A 14,453-nucleotide genomic window follows, 5' to 3' on the forward strand; every position below is an offset into this window, starting at 1 on the left:
ATGCGGCTGCAGGACCTCGCATTCCATCAAACAGTTGTGGGGTTTACTCAGAGTCTTGTTTTCTTTTTGTGCTTCAATTGTATTGTAGCAATTTGTAATGGTACAAACAAACACAGCTTGAAATCATTGTCCTAGACTTTAAACATTAAACATTGACAAAACCCAAATTATCGAACCTAAAACATGAGTCCCAAAACATGAAACCCCCCCCGAGATTCACAGAACTTATGTAAAATTAAACTGGGATTAATAGAAGTGAACAAAATGAAGCATGCATGTAAGTGCAGGTAGGAATTGGGCACAAAATAGTGTGAGGGTAAGTCATTTTCAGTCTGAATAGGTTTGAATTGTAGTAAGGTCAGATTTTCTTAGTTCTTTTATTTTGATAGCTGCTGATAATGGTGGTGCCAGATTTCTTAGTTTAAATGATTGTTGCTGGAAAGTAATGATTTTAAAGGAACTTCCAATAAAAATACAAATTTTATACTGTGCGCTCTCTGCTGCCCAGACCTTGAAGCATCAGATTTTGCATGTGCAAGAGTTTATAAATGAAATTGAGTGTTTTAATTATGCTAATTAAGTGGATGAAGTGGAAAAGGAAAATGGGTCACTCCAGTAAAAGACAATCATTAAAATAAACCATTTTATGGAATATACAGACTTTATGGTATTTACTGGTGAATATTAAAATGTTATGGTTGATTTTTAGCAAAAGATGTTCTATGCCAGTATGAGCATTGCAGTAGGTAATGTAAGTCAGAACATTAGCTGCTGTTTGATGTTTAGTGTTCATGACTGAATTCTTGGCTGTGCTGAAATGTCTTGTAAGGAGATCTACAGAGTTTCTAAGTGTTACTTTTTATCTGCCTGGGAAGCTACAATCCTCTCTGAAATTAGTGGAACATCCCCACTGCTGTCAGTGGCAGCTGAGGCAAGGCCCTGTGTAACTTTAAGCATTTAATATGAAAATGAGCTCCAAAGTAGACATTCAAGGACATGCTTTAAGACTTCCCCCCCTTACTTTTCATGTAGGAGGAAAACTAGTATGATTATGAGAAAGAGATGTGCTACTTTTGAGGCTTTGGCTGTTGGTTTTGGGTTTTCTGCAGGTTGTATCTTTTCTGCAGTCCTCTAGGCTAGTGAGAAGCTTGCAGGAATGTGCTGGAGAAGGAGGTTTAACTTGCCCTGCAGAGATACTGATTTGAGTCTGGTTTTGAAACTCCTTGTATGGTTTTTGTGTCAATGCTGATTCAACTGTTATCGACACCAGGCTCAAGCAGTGCCTGGTGCCCATATGTATCATAAATAAGCCAAAGCAATGGGGTTATTTTTGTTTCAACTGACAATTATCTCACTATGCTTCATGTTTTCATAGTTTCAATTTTGTCTGTGAAAGGGGCCTTAAGAAAATAAAGAAACATTCATAAGCTCTTTAAGCTCCCTATTTTAATATTGCTGTAAAAATGCAATATATTGTGACTGCCTAGATATGGTAAATTTTCCTCTGACTTTGCCCTATTTATTTGCAGAACATGCTTGAAGAACTAATAATTCATCAGCCAGATGATCCCATTCAGTTTATGATAAACCATTTAAAGCAAAACAATGATGATGGTAAGTGAAAATTGAGACACCATAAATAGTTCAACTCCTTGTTTGTAAACAGCTGTTTGAAAGCTGTGCTTCAGTTGGCAGATGATGGATGAAACTTTTCAGGCTGTGTCTGGGGGGGGGGTGTGGGGGGAGGTGAGCGTTTTGGAATAGTTATAGGTAAGATGCTTTTAATATCTTTTTTTTTTTAGTGGGTAATCTAATAAAAAATGCACTTTAACAGTTACAACAATGAAACCCTCTAAGGGAATAACAAAGAGTTCTAGTGTATCAATTATTAATGTGTTCTGTGCCCCATCTAATATTTCCTGTTGTCTTTAAGCTCACTAATTACTCCTTTTGTCAGGTGTAAATTTGGGTTCCTATTCTACCTGGGCTGGCAGATTCTTTGTGGTTTTGATTAGTTAGTTACTAGCTGCTGTTAATGAGTTCCACTGCTCAGTGGCATCTCAGCTGAAGGAACAGTGAGCATGCCTACTTCTATGTATAACAAAACCTGGTAAATTGAATAGGAAGTCTGTATTCTGCACAATAAAAGCATGTTCTCTCAATCAAATTATTTGATTTACAAACTGTTCACCCTTAGGCAGATTATATTTGGATATGCACAACTGAACTATAATTTTTGTTCTGCATGAGCTGTCAGGGGTAGCTGGTGTCATGTTGCTTCGATGTTTCTTTAAAACCATAGTAAACCGTTATGAAAGTTCTGCTGCAGCATCAATGAAATCGTTCTCACTAGAGGTGCCGGGAGCTCTTAGTGGTGGGGATCAGATGGATGTTGATTGAAATGCTGCTAAATATATACAAAAAAAAAAAAATCAAATTCTGCAAATTGTGTCCAGCCTTTTCTGATGCAGGCAGCATGAGTAATCAATCTGCTTTATAGACCTGTGGAAAAAATGTGGAAGAATTTCATGCGGCTTGATAGAATGCTGGTAAAATTTCTGCACATTGAGCTAACATTTGTCCTCAAGCCCCCCACAGTATTATTTGAACAGAATTAGGCAGGTTTCCATTTCATGACTTCAGTACTTGAAGGCTAAAGATAGAACTACAGCAGTTGTTTGTCAAAGGAAAAATGCTGTCTGTTTTCAGTCTGGAAAAAAAGGAAAGCTATTAAGAAAGGAAAGGAACTCCAATTAAAATTAAAGCCTAAATGTTGTTTTAAGAATAAATTATATGGAAAATAATGTAACAGGAATCTGTAGCAGAGTTGCTTTTACTTTTTGATCATGGCGGAAGGTGCTGACTATTTAGAAGAAAAAAAACCTTATTAAAGCCATCAGGAAAGTGATGAATTTTCATGATCTTGCCTTGCTAGACAGTTTTAGCCCTAGAGAAAATTTCAAACAGAGATGTGTGGAAAAGCAACATTCAGTCTATCCCAGGTGTGAAGTTAGGAAACCTTTTTAAATAATAACATCTAAAGTACTCTTAAAAATATAAACAAGTCTAATGATGATTATAGCTTACAACTGTCTTGAAAATCTCCTAGGTCAAATGTGTGGCTAAGTGTTTGTGCTTGAGGCTCTGTACTATTGTTCTTTCATGTGTTCCTTCTAAAAGCCTTAAAGAACCAGATGAAGCCTGAGAATTCTTTCATATACAAGATGCTCATTTTCTACACTGTGTCTTGGTTTGTACTCATGAAAAAAGCTTTTGGGATCCAAGTGGCATTTCTGTGAGTTCTTCCTTTGCAGTCAAACCTCTGAAGAGATGTAAAAAAGTTCTGCAAGAATGTTCATCGTGTGCTATGTGCTTTTCCTGTTTGACAAAGGATTTCTCGTGCAAGTTAAGCAAATTTTGCCACATTAATATTAATCATGGAATCTCTCAGACTTAAATGGAACTCAGTGAGTCCAGCTTTTGCGTGTGTGTGTTATTCCAGGATTAATTTTATTACTAAAATAATTGGTGAATGTTAAAACTTATTTTACTTGGAAGAGTAACCATGGAATGAAGTATTGATTTGTTACTGAAGCAAAAGGCATTTTCTAGATTTTCCTGTCTTCATTTAGCTGGTGGTTCTGACCTCCAGTATTAAATACTGACCATTTACTGATTGGAGGGGATTAAACATTACATCCAGCAGTGTCCTGGTTGTGCCCTTGTGTCATATGTTTAGGGAGAATGCTTTAGAGGAGTCTTACAAGTGTGCAAATGAGTAAATCAGTGAATTACACTGCCCCATCTGCTGCCAGCCACTAAGCAGAGAGAAAAGCAGATTTAGTACAAAGTGAGCATTTACAGTAGCCCTGGGCAATATTAAAGCGTGATGTGGTGTATATAATGGTATGTTTCGTTTTTTATCAAACGTTTGTCCAAGAAAGCTGTGTATTAAAGCTTCAATACCTAAGGGCTTTCTTGTGAATTTTAAATCATGCTCCTAGTTAAACCTCAAAAGGATCTGGGGATGGAAAGGTTTTTTGATTTTCTTTGAAGTGGTTTGAAGAAGTTGATTAGTGTTGGCACCAGAGCACTCTTTTATGACGCTGTTTATAAATAATTCCTAAGTACCAGGCTGGAGTTTCAAGGTGTTAGATTTAGAAAAAAAAATCCCAGGATTTAATCACATTACATTTGAAAGAAATTAGGTGATAAAAACAGCTGATGTATCCTTTTAAAGTATTTTTCTACATTGTGTACTAGTTCTGTTGCACTTGCAAGAACCAATAAGGGGGGAGTTTTTCTTAAACCTTCCAAGTCAGATAACTTTGTAAAGATGAATCTGTAATTTGGGTTTCATGTCTGTTTAAAAATTGCACCTGCCCAATAACTGTTAAGTGCATGGAAGCCCTCTTAAAAATACATTTCACATCCTTCCCTGACTGCTGCCATCAGGCACTGTTATCTCCTTTGGTTATCCAGAGCTGAAGAGGGTTTTGGGTGAGTAGATCCCACCCCTGTTTTGACCTATGTTACTCCCAGAAATACTCATCTGTCCCTTCTGTGTATAGTTTGGTTTGGCTTTTATTCCTCCCAAGGTACAGGAGAAAAAAACATCAGAGATATTAATATAAAATGACAGCTCAAGGGATTGCAGCTTAAGGTGTGTTCATGGCAAAAGTCCCAAATACTTTCCTAAGGGCTACTCCATTTGTCCATGTTTGTCTCGCCTGTAATTCGTTTTCAATGAGGCTTACAATGGTAATGCCTATTGTATTGCCTGTAAGCATTAGATGAAGGATTCCCCAGAACTGGGATGCATTTTTCCCACCTTGCCCTCCTCAGGGGAAGGAGAGGGACATGCAGTAGAGAAACACAAGATATGGAGGTGAAGAATATTACTTTTACTGATGACTAGAAAAATTGAAGGAGCTGTCAAAAAGGGTAGAGAAAACATGGTTAATTTTGCAATATCTAAATCTTCTCTGAACCCTGACACAACCTATTTAGATGAAACTAAAAAGTGATATTGCATATTTAGGTGAGAGCCAAAAGCTCTGCTGAAATAAAAAGTATTTTTACCAACATACTCTGTAAGGGAAATAAGAAACAATCTCAAGAAGTCCCATTCAATCTCAACCATTTTATGATCATAATAGTCACTTTGAGATAGTCCTGTCCTGCGTGTACAAGGTAAACTACTTTTTCATCACAAAATGTGTTAGGTCTGAATCAATGTGTTCAGAACAAAAGTTAAACTTGGATGATAAGAACATGTTTGTATCATGGTCTGTTTTACCCATTGACCTATCCATGTGTTTAAATTTATATTCGTATACCACAAAGTTGAATGTTTAATCAGAGTATTAATCTCACTGACTATGAAGATTAAAGGAGGACCCAGCAAGCACTGACTTTTTGACTTTTTCTCCTCAAGTGGAGCCCAATCATGAAGTCTCTGTTCAGGCAGGTTTCCAACTGAAGTAATTGTTTTGCTGTGACTACATTTATGTTCTGCAATGCAATAGTGGGAAATTGGTTGGTATTTTTGCTGTTCTGCATCTTAACGTTCATCTGTTCTTGTTTGATAGCTCCAAGAATTTGTGTACTTGGTCCACCTGCTTCTGGGAAAACGACAGTTGTAAGTGTCCTACCTTCAGTCACATAATACTGTTCACTTCTTTGCTTTCTCCTCAGCTAAGCACTTGTGACAATTTTAATGTGATAAAATAATTTTCAGACTAATGTAAATGATGGAGAGCACAAAGCAAATTGGAGAGTGGAATTCTTAAAGGGTACACCTCTATACTACACTAGAGGTTATATGAAAATATTCAAGTGAGCTCTGTGAGAACTGGTAGTAGTGATAGTGCTGCATTGCAGCAGAACTTCGCCTGCCTTGTTTTTCCAGCTTTTTAGCAGGACTGACTAGTCTGGGAGAGGACCATAGTTACATGTTTTTGGTATTCCCATGTTGTGGATTGCTCCATTTACGTGGCTTATTGTCTGGCATGCCCACTGGTACCACTTAATTGAAAACATCAAAGTTGTGTTTGAACCACAGAGAAAGCTGACCACAGAAACTACAGATGATGGTGGGGTGTGCATGCCAGGAAGGATGCTTTCTTTAAAATCTCTGCTGTAGTACAGTAGATGAAAAAGGCTTTACTCAAAGCTGTACATTCTTGAACAACTTTATGAGAAACTGCTTAAATTTACACATATAGTCTGTATTACTTAAATGGAAGGCTGGAAAACACACTCTGTCTTTCTGTAGCCTTCTAAAAAAATATGCTTCATTTTCTTTCCAAATATTTCAACCTGTTTTTTTTTTTTTTTTTTCTGTTTCTTCTTCCCTCAGGCACTGTGGCTTTGTAAACGTTTGGATGCTATACGTATCTCTCAGGAGACTTTGTTATTCAAAGAAGCTTTAGCGATGACAGTGGAAGCAAGGGCATATAAAGCAAGGAAAGAGGTGTGTAAGTGGATAGCACAGTGGTAGTTCTCGCGTCACAGAAGAAGAATTATATGGCATTCCCATGATTTCAACTGCTATGAGTTGAGCAGATCAGAGTAAATATTATTATATCTATGGTGGTCTGTACATTTTTTTGTATATATGGGTATGTGGATACAGGGCCTTTCAGAGAAGAAGGGTCACCTCTGCTAGATAAGAAGGTATGAACAAAGATAAAAGATGTCAAGACATAGGATAGGGGCAGGAGAGGAAGACAGTGTAAAGTCATGGAGTTCTTGAAAACACTAACTTTATATTCAGAAGATAGTTCAGTTCTTGGAGTGATGCACTCTACCCAATTCCAAGTATCTGCTTTGCTCCAGACAGGTTTTTAAATCTATTCCTGCTTCATTGTGAGCCTCCTAACAAATGTTCAAAAGAGCTGTCCAGAGAACATTTTTTCCAGATGTCATGACTCCCAGGATTATTTGGTCAGCAATGTAACTGTCTTGTTATTAAAGGATAGTGACAGGTAGATAAGAAAAACATGTTGAAAGAATATCCTGAAGCCAGAGAAGCATCTCTGCTTCTCATTCCTGATCTTTTTAGCTGATTCCTTTCTCCATATGTCAAGGTATTCTGTGAGTAACAGAATGGAGGAAGTCCAGTTTTCTGTGACTCTAGCAAGTCCACTAGCTTATCTTTTTTTCCCTCATCACTTATTTGCATAAAAGCTGAAGTAATTTCATATCCATGACAATTCTATTGTTAAATTTGATTGGAATAGGCCAACAGATTCATAATTTGCTGAGATGGTAGATGTTGTGACACACAGATTAACTTTTTTTTCCTTAGAAAATAAGACTGAAAATAGGGTAGAGTTTATTATACTGAATTAGTGAATGAAGCTTGGAGTTATCTTGAGTAATAAAGATCTGAGAGGAAAGAGCACATTGAACTCACTGAACTTACTGGCAAAAAGGTTTGCTTTTGGCTGGGATGATATAAAATAATTCTTATCAAGAATACGTACTTTGAAATCTTCCTTCTAATTATTCAAGATTGTTTTGCTGGGTTCATAAATTTCGACTTGGAGGGGAAGAATTTAAAACAAAAATTCCCTTTGGTTTAATTACTGTAATTATTAACATATTTCAGACTATACAGATGCACTTTCAAGGGTGTCCTTTTGGGCTTATTTGATTCGAAAAGATGGATAGTGTGGAAGATGAAAGTCAAAAATGTCAAGGCTAATCAGGTAGTAAGGAGTGCCCAAAGAGCAGAAGCTAGTGGTGGTTTAATACTGTGCAGTTTGCCTTTGGTTTTGAGATGTTAGAGCCTAGAAAAACGTTTTTCCTCAATCATTTCTCTTGGTTTTTTTTATGAGTTTGATTCTTCAAATGTAACTCTAAAACTAGGGGGGAACTTCTTGCTTCCTCTAAATCAATGCAAGGTTTACAATGACTTAAAATGTAGCTAAATCATCTCTATGAGATGACAGTATAGCTCTAAAAAAATATAGCTCTAAAAGTATAGCTAAGCGCTGTTTTCCCTTACTGATTCCTGTCTGCTGGCTAAATCTACTGGTGCTGTAACTGACCCCTGGTTCTGCTGAAGCAAGTGATAAACTTGACTCCTGTAGCACACACAACATCCATTAGCACTAATAGGGTTTGAATGTCTGTTCAGGAACAGAACAATAGCTGTTTATACTATCGTTGATACAACCAGGGCATTAAAAAGGTATAGTTGTGGCCAAAGCAATTTAATAAATGGAAAGAAACAAAGCAGGAATTGATTGTTGTTTTGAAAGATCATATAACACAAATTAATGCTGTTAGAGGAACATTTCATGCAGATAAAGTTACTGTGGCTAAATTAACCCCAGTGCCAAAGGTCGTTCATTTTTAGGTCAGTGGGCCAATGTTACTAGATCTGAGTAAATGCTGCAAAAAGGTCCACAAATGTTTGTTCAGATATTTTACTTACCTTTAGCCAAGCTTTCATCTCTTTTGTGTTTGCTCCCAGTGAACATGAAAGCACTTGAATATTCCTGGCACAAGAATTCATGGAATTCAAGGCGTATTTAAAATACATGATGATTCTTCGAAGCTCCATTTTTCAAGTTGGAAATGCAATCATTCACTGACACACACCTGGCCACTCACTTATGAGCACAGCTTAGGTACTGAACTTTAAATCGTGACTGTTCAAAGCAAAATTATCATTCTGCATGTAAAAATCAAGTCAGATATTTTTGAATATTCAATAAATTTGCAGAACCACAAGCTAGCAATAAATATTCCACGAACAGAAAAAGAGGCTACAGTTTTGGAAAAATCATTGCAAATTATTCCCTCATCTCTGGTTTTATAATGTTAATAGGAAGCATCTTCAGGTTTTTCCTATAGTGAAGTCTAATGATGAGCTATTGCATATTTCACTTTTCCTGTTAACTGGATAAAATAAGAAGTTGAACCAGCTGTGGTAATGGTGGGCTGGGTGTACTCTTAACACTGTACTAAATTGCAATTAAGGTGTTTGCATACGACTTAATGGCTTAAAACTGCTCTAGAGTAGTGTCATATCGCTGTGCTTTTGAAGAAGAAACATAATAGAAGGAAGAAAAACCTGAGGCGTCCTTATCATGGTCAGTATTCTAATCTATTCCAGTCCACTATGAAAGAGCAAGTAGGAATGGTTCCAGTCTTGTGTGTACATAAAAAGGACTGGCCTTTCGTGTGTATTATCTGAACAAGCTCAATGTAACCAAATTGAACCAAATTACTTCAAACTTGAGTGCTTTTTATCTGGAAGCTGCAAACTTGGAGAAGTCAGAAGTTCTTATCTGTTGATGTTTTCAGAACAAATTTATCCAAAACTTCCAATAAAAATATCTAGAGAAAGTGCTCCCTGCAAAAAAAAAAAGTGTAGCAGTTTTCTGAAAACATCATTAAAATATAGCTGTGCATAGATTAGATAGGCATGTAAATTGAAGGATGATGTCCCTGAAATAACATGGAATATTTCAAATGAATCATGAATGAGTACAGCTTTACAGCAGTATAGAAAGAGTAATTAAACCAGTGTATATAGAAAAGTCTGAACATAAGAAAAATACTGTAGCAGCAGGTCTTATTCAGTAGCTAAACTGAATGTTGGACAGGCTCAGGGTGCCTTAGGTAGGTTATGGTTCTGCCGTAACTGAAATGTGTTTCCTTGTCCATTATTGTAGGTGTCTGGGAGGTGCAGCCCCATCTACCAGGCTTATGATATATTTATTGTGATTATTTATGAGAGAGAAACTGTAAATATGCTCTCTGCTATGTATCAGATTTAATGATTTCTAGTTGAATAATTAGGCATTCTGCAAGCAACCTATTGAAAATGATTTCATAGGCCACTGCTCAGTAGGAGGAAAACTGACCAGGAAATGAGACTGGAATTGAGCCACAGAGAGCAGAAGGAACTAAACCAGTGAAATACACCATGTGTGTCCTTGTTTTTGTGCAATAAACCCTACTCAAAGGAGAGGACTGAGAATACCACTGCACTGAAAGAAGTTAGTGTAATTTTGGTTTAAATGGGTTTGGCAAGGCTTAGCAGAGTGGACCCCCAGCAGTCACTAGCCTATCTTGACGTGACACATCAAAGAAGTAAGCAAGACACTAGCTGTTTCTGATAGCAGCATGATGCACCTTTGGAAGATGACAGACTCAAAGCCTCAGACCCAGGCTCCAGCAGCACGAGGCTGCAGGAAGCTTTGACACACAACCCTGTGGGACCTGCTGACTTTCAAGAGACATGGCAATTTCTTTCCGTTATTCTCTTTTACCAGCTTGAATGCTGCCTTATGAATGGCTGATATTAGGAAAGGCACTGAGAACTGGGGACCGCAGAGAAACAGAGCAAAACCCACTGCCTGACTGGGCCACCTTGCTCCACAGCCAGATGAAGACTGGTTGCTTTTGTGTATTCTGGAGTGCTTGGTCTGTTCTGCTATAAAAGTGACTTGTGCGGTAGTGTTTCCTCCGCTTCTGGTGAAGTTGTTTCATGATCTAATGAAGAAGATGGTTATGAAATCTTTACACATAGTCACATTTTCATTATATCAATCTATGTCGTTTGGTATAACATATGCCTGCAGAAATAGACTTTTTTTAGTCTTTTAGCTCACATCCTTAAGTGAAAGATATTTTTTTTTTGAGCTGGGGAGTAGAGAGTCTGACCTGCAGGGTATTCTCTGAGGGTTCATTTTACCAGTAATGACAAAATGAATGAGACTGACACATGGCATTTAGTCACATGCTTAACGGCTGGCATGGCCAAAAGTTTAGACTTTATCAGATTAAACTGGCTAATGTAGAATTTGTTTAACCATGTTCAGCATAGAATGGAGGCCTAAATTAACAAGATATTCAAGAAAATTCTTACAAGAAGGAAAGAAAGGATTGTTCATTTCTCTTCAGGAAATCTAATACAATAACAAGGAGTACTGGGGAGATGCTAAATTTGTGAAAGAAATTTGTTCTTCTGTCAGATAGCAAATGTCTTGCAAACCATCACTATGTATGGACAAAGTAATAGTGACGGAAAGAAACAGCGCTCCTGAAAAGATTGGGACATGCAGCTTTAATTCCGTTTCACCGTCCTGAGTTTAAAAATAAGCTAACTTTAACATTAAAATTAACTTGAACCAAAAAATGTATTTTAAATAAACTTTCTGGATGATGAAAGAGACAGAGTTACCTGAAATTATGAAACAAAGCTCCTGAAAGTCAGACTCTGTTCTTTGCTCTGTGTTTGAGTTACTGCTTGTGTCACATTATAACTGTTAAGATCACTAATGCCGAGTCCACTGGCACATGGGGCAGTACTGGGTCAGATACTTGTGGTAGAAAAGACTGCTTGTGGTTGTGGTGATTTTATGGATCCCTTTGCAGGTTTGTCGTCCAGTGTGTGTGTTAGTGTGCAAAACTCAGCATCGCTTCCGTGTTACTGTGCAAATAACATGGATGTAGGCTTTGTGTTCAGCTTACCTTTAGCACTGATTTTTGTGCCCTTATTAACTCTCTCATATATTATGTTAATGGCTTGGGACTTGCAGAGATTTATTTATTTATTTTGAAGAAGACATCTCACTTCACCTTTAACCGGGCTGTGCCTGCATGGTAAAATTCCTTTTGAACTCAATTGTGAATATTCAGCCTTTTTTTGTTCTTTCTTTAGAAAATTCCCAATGCACTTTGGGCCAATCTGATCCAGGAACGTCTGTCAAACGTGGACTGCATCAAACAAGTAAGAATTGCTCCTCAGAGGGCCGGTGGATAAGCACTTACACAACTCGTGCATAGTAGTTAGCATTCTGAGTCCTGAGCAGAGGAGGGAATGGGGGCAAATCATTGGGGGCTGTGGAGCCGATTTCTTTCTTGAACATCAGCAGAGGGAGTTTGGAGCTTTATTAACAGGATAAAGGGGAGGATGAGAGTATGCATATGCTAATCTTCTAGCACAGAGATGATCAAAGGCTGAACAAGCAGAGCTTTGTTGATTGCCTGGGGCAACTGGCAGAGATAGAGTGGACAAAACAGATAAACAGGAAATATATAAAAATCAATATGTTAAGATTTTTAACTCTTATTGAGGAAAGGGGAGAGGGAAGATTTTAATATTACTGATTTCAATTTTCTTTATTTCTTGTTGTCGGTTCATTTTTTTTTTTAATCCCTGTGTTGGGAAAAACTGCCTTTAAATATATTCTGGGTAATAATAATTATGTTCACTGTCAGTTTACATGAATAGGCAACTGAATAGGTTTAGCTGTATTCACAGATGTGTGGCTTTTCTCTTTTTCTCTGTGTACTTAGCCTTAATGTAAGTAGAGACTTTTAACATAGCGCCGAAAGAGAGCTTAAGTAGATTATATATTGGTCTGGAATCAATGAAAGCAAAATCTTTTTTATGTGATTCCTTTAAATTCTCAGATATTGTGATGGTTTATTGAGTCCATAATCAACCCATTATAAGGGATTATTTGTAAGAGACATACTAATCTAATGGATAAAACCCTGTTTCTAAACAGTGCCACAATCTTAACTCCCCATTATTTGATGCATATCTTGAGAGAGAAAAGTCTGGTCCAAAGTAGGTGATATGTTGATGAAGGGCTAAACAGGTTTTTTCAGATAAATCGTATGTGTTTTCAGAGCAATCACTGCCACTCTCGTGCTTTGGGTCAGGGGATGACTAGAACTTCCTGGCCTCACAGAGATATTGCAAGGCTCATAGCTTTATTCAAATCTGTTGCTTCTCAACATCATCATCCTCTACCTTGTTGATTGAATTACCAGGGCTGGTAATCAACATTTCAGTCAGGTATGAAAATTGTTTCCTAAAGCTTCTTGGCATTAGGCACTGAAAACCTTATATCTTGTACTTCTTTGTTTGTCTCTCTGACTTTTGATGCAGTCTGCAGACCAGATCCTTCCATCCATGTAAAACAAACTCATCATGGGGGCTGGGCTACTGCCTTGTAGTTTTTAAGGTGGTAATTCCTTAATGCAGAAGTGTCTATAGGTGCAGAGAAACATCAACAAAGCTAGCAAGAGCAACTGAAAAAATATTCTGTCCCTGATTGAAGGTTTCAGCTTTTAGAACTCGGATAATGCGAATGATTGCTAAAGAAGTGGCTTTCAGTGGACCTGCCTTGTGTAATCTAGATCAGATCATCAATTACATGTATGAGCTGTGGAAAGGATAACTTGATCAGGATAGTAATGAATAGCTTGAGACACAATCTCTTAAAATGTTCCTACCTGAGGGGTTTGCTAGAGGACATCTGTCTGTGTCACGTTTCTGTTGTGAGTACATAGCTATAGCAAAATAGGCAGTAAGCTGGTCTTGAAGCAGTAGCTTGGAACTAGCAATAGCTAAACTTCAACCTATCCTGTTATCATAATTTTTATGTGGGTGGTTTTTGAACATTTCATTGCATTTGTGGCTAAATCCAGCTTTAACAAGAGGCTTACTATAGTAGAACATTCGGATGCATTGTTGGCTCCTGTACCTATTTACAAATGACACTACAGGACTTTTAAACTGCACTAGTATTTCCTTGTGTGGGGAATTGCCAAGATGTTAGAATTTTAAAATGTACTGGCAGCTCTAAACTGAAAAGTGCAGATTTTTCTGATCCCCCCCCCCCCCCCCCCCCCCCCCCCCCCCCGCCTTCTTTCCACTTTCTGTCAATTAATAAAATCTATTTTGCCATGCAGGTAAGACATGTTTTTAGGCAAAATGCACACTATTGTTAGTTCAAGCTCTTACTTTCTTCCTAAACCTAGCTGTTGTTTCTCTCTGCATTCCCTTTGTACACAGCTGTGATTGAGGCCTGAGAACACTGTTGAAGAATTTTCTAGTTTATTATGTGTAAGGGTATGACACACACCCTGCCCTTTCTTTTCAAAATAGATTTCTTAGGCTTTCCAATTGGCAGGAGAACCTGTTTCAAATCACACATGTGGGGTATCATCTTGTTAATTTTTGTGGCATTTTGAATTAAAGAGTGTAGCTGAGGAAAACTTGAGAAACCAAAATTGTCAGTTCTGGATATATGAGCAAATGAGCAGCAAAAAAAGGCTCTGAATGTCAACATTTTTTATGTAAGCAGTGCAAGGATATATCATGGATATACGGCAAGTCAGGCGACTGTATGATTTACTACCTTGTCTTTGTGGCAAGATGCGGAACATCTGTCTCAAGTGAAACTTCTCTAGTGAGTATGTTTAAAATATCTTTAAACCTGTAGAAGTGAAAGTGAATTAGAAGGATGATAAACTCAAGAAAGAAGCTGCTCTTCTGGCTGCTGACTGCTGGTCTTTAGGCTGGTTTCAGACCCCAAACATAGTCCTTTTCAGCTTAACACTAACAGCTTTTCTGGTTGTGCTACTAGTATTTGCCTGATGAAAAAAAGGTATGTTTGTTTTCAACAGCTGAT

At 37.6% G+C, this 14,453-nt stretch overlaps 1 protein-coding gene across 5 annotated transcripts in view; it reads left to right on the top strand.

Annotated features, from left to right (window-relative positions):
- Positions 1 to 14,453, top strand: part of AK8 (adenylate kinase 8) — a 68,167-nt gene that overhangs the window by 1,110 nt on the left and 52,604 nt on the right. For all 5 annotated transcript variants that reach the window (XM_062640962.1, XM_062640964.1, XM_062640965.1 and 2 more), the window contains exons 2-5: positions 1,530 to 1,614; positions 5,592 to 5,641; positions 6,362 to 6,475; positions 11,687 to 11,755. In XM_062640962.1, coding sequence (XP_062496946.1) covers positions 1,530 to 1,614; positions 5,592 to 5,641; positions 6,362 to 6,475; positions 11,687 to 11,755 — 318 coding nt within the window. The remainder of the gene's footprint in view (positions 1 to 1,529; positions 1,615 to 5,591; positions 5,642 to 6,361; positions 6,476 to 11,686; positions 11,756 to 14,453) is intronic.

This window comes from Pezoporus occidentalis, unplaced genomic scaffold, assembly GCF_034315485.1.
Source record: "Pezoporus occidentalis ecotype Australia unplaced genomic scaffold, CSIRO_AGI_Poc_V1 ctg68, whole genome shotgun sequence".
Classification (NCBI taxonomy): Eukaryota; Metazoa; Chordata; class Aves; order Psittaciformes; family Psittacidae; genus Pezoporus; species Pezoporus occidentalis.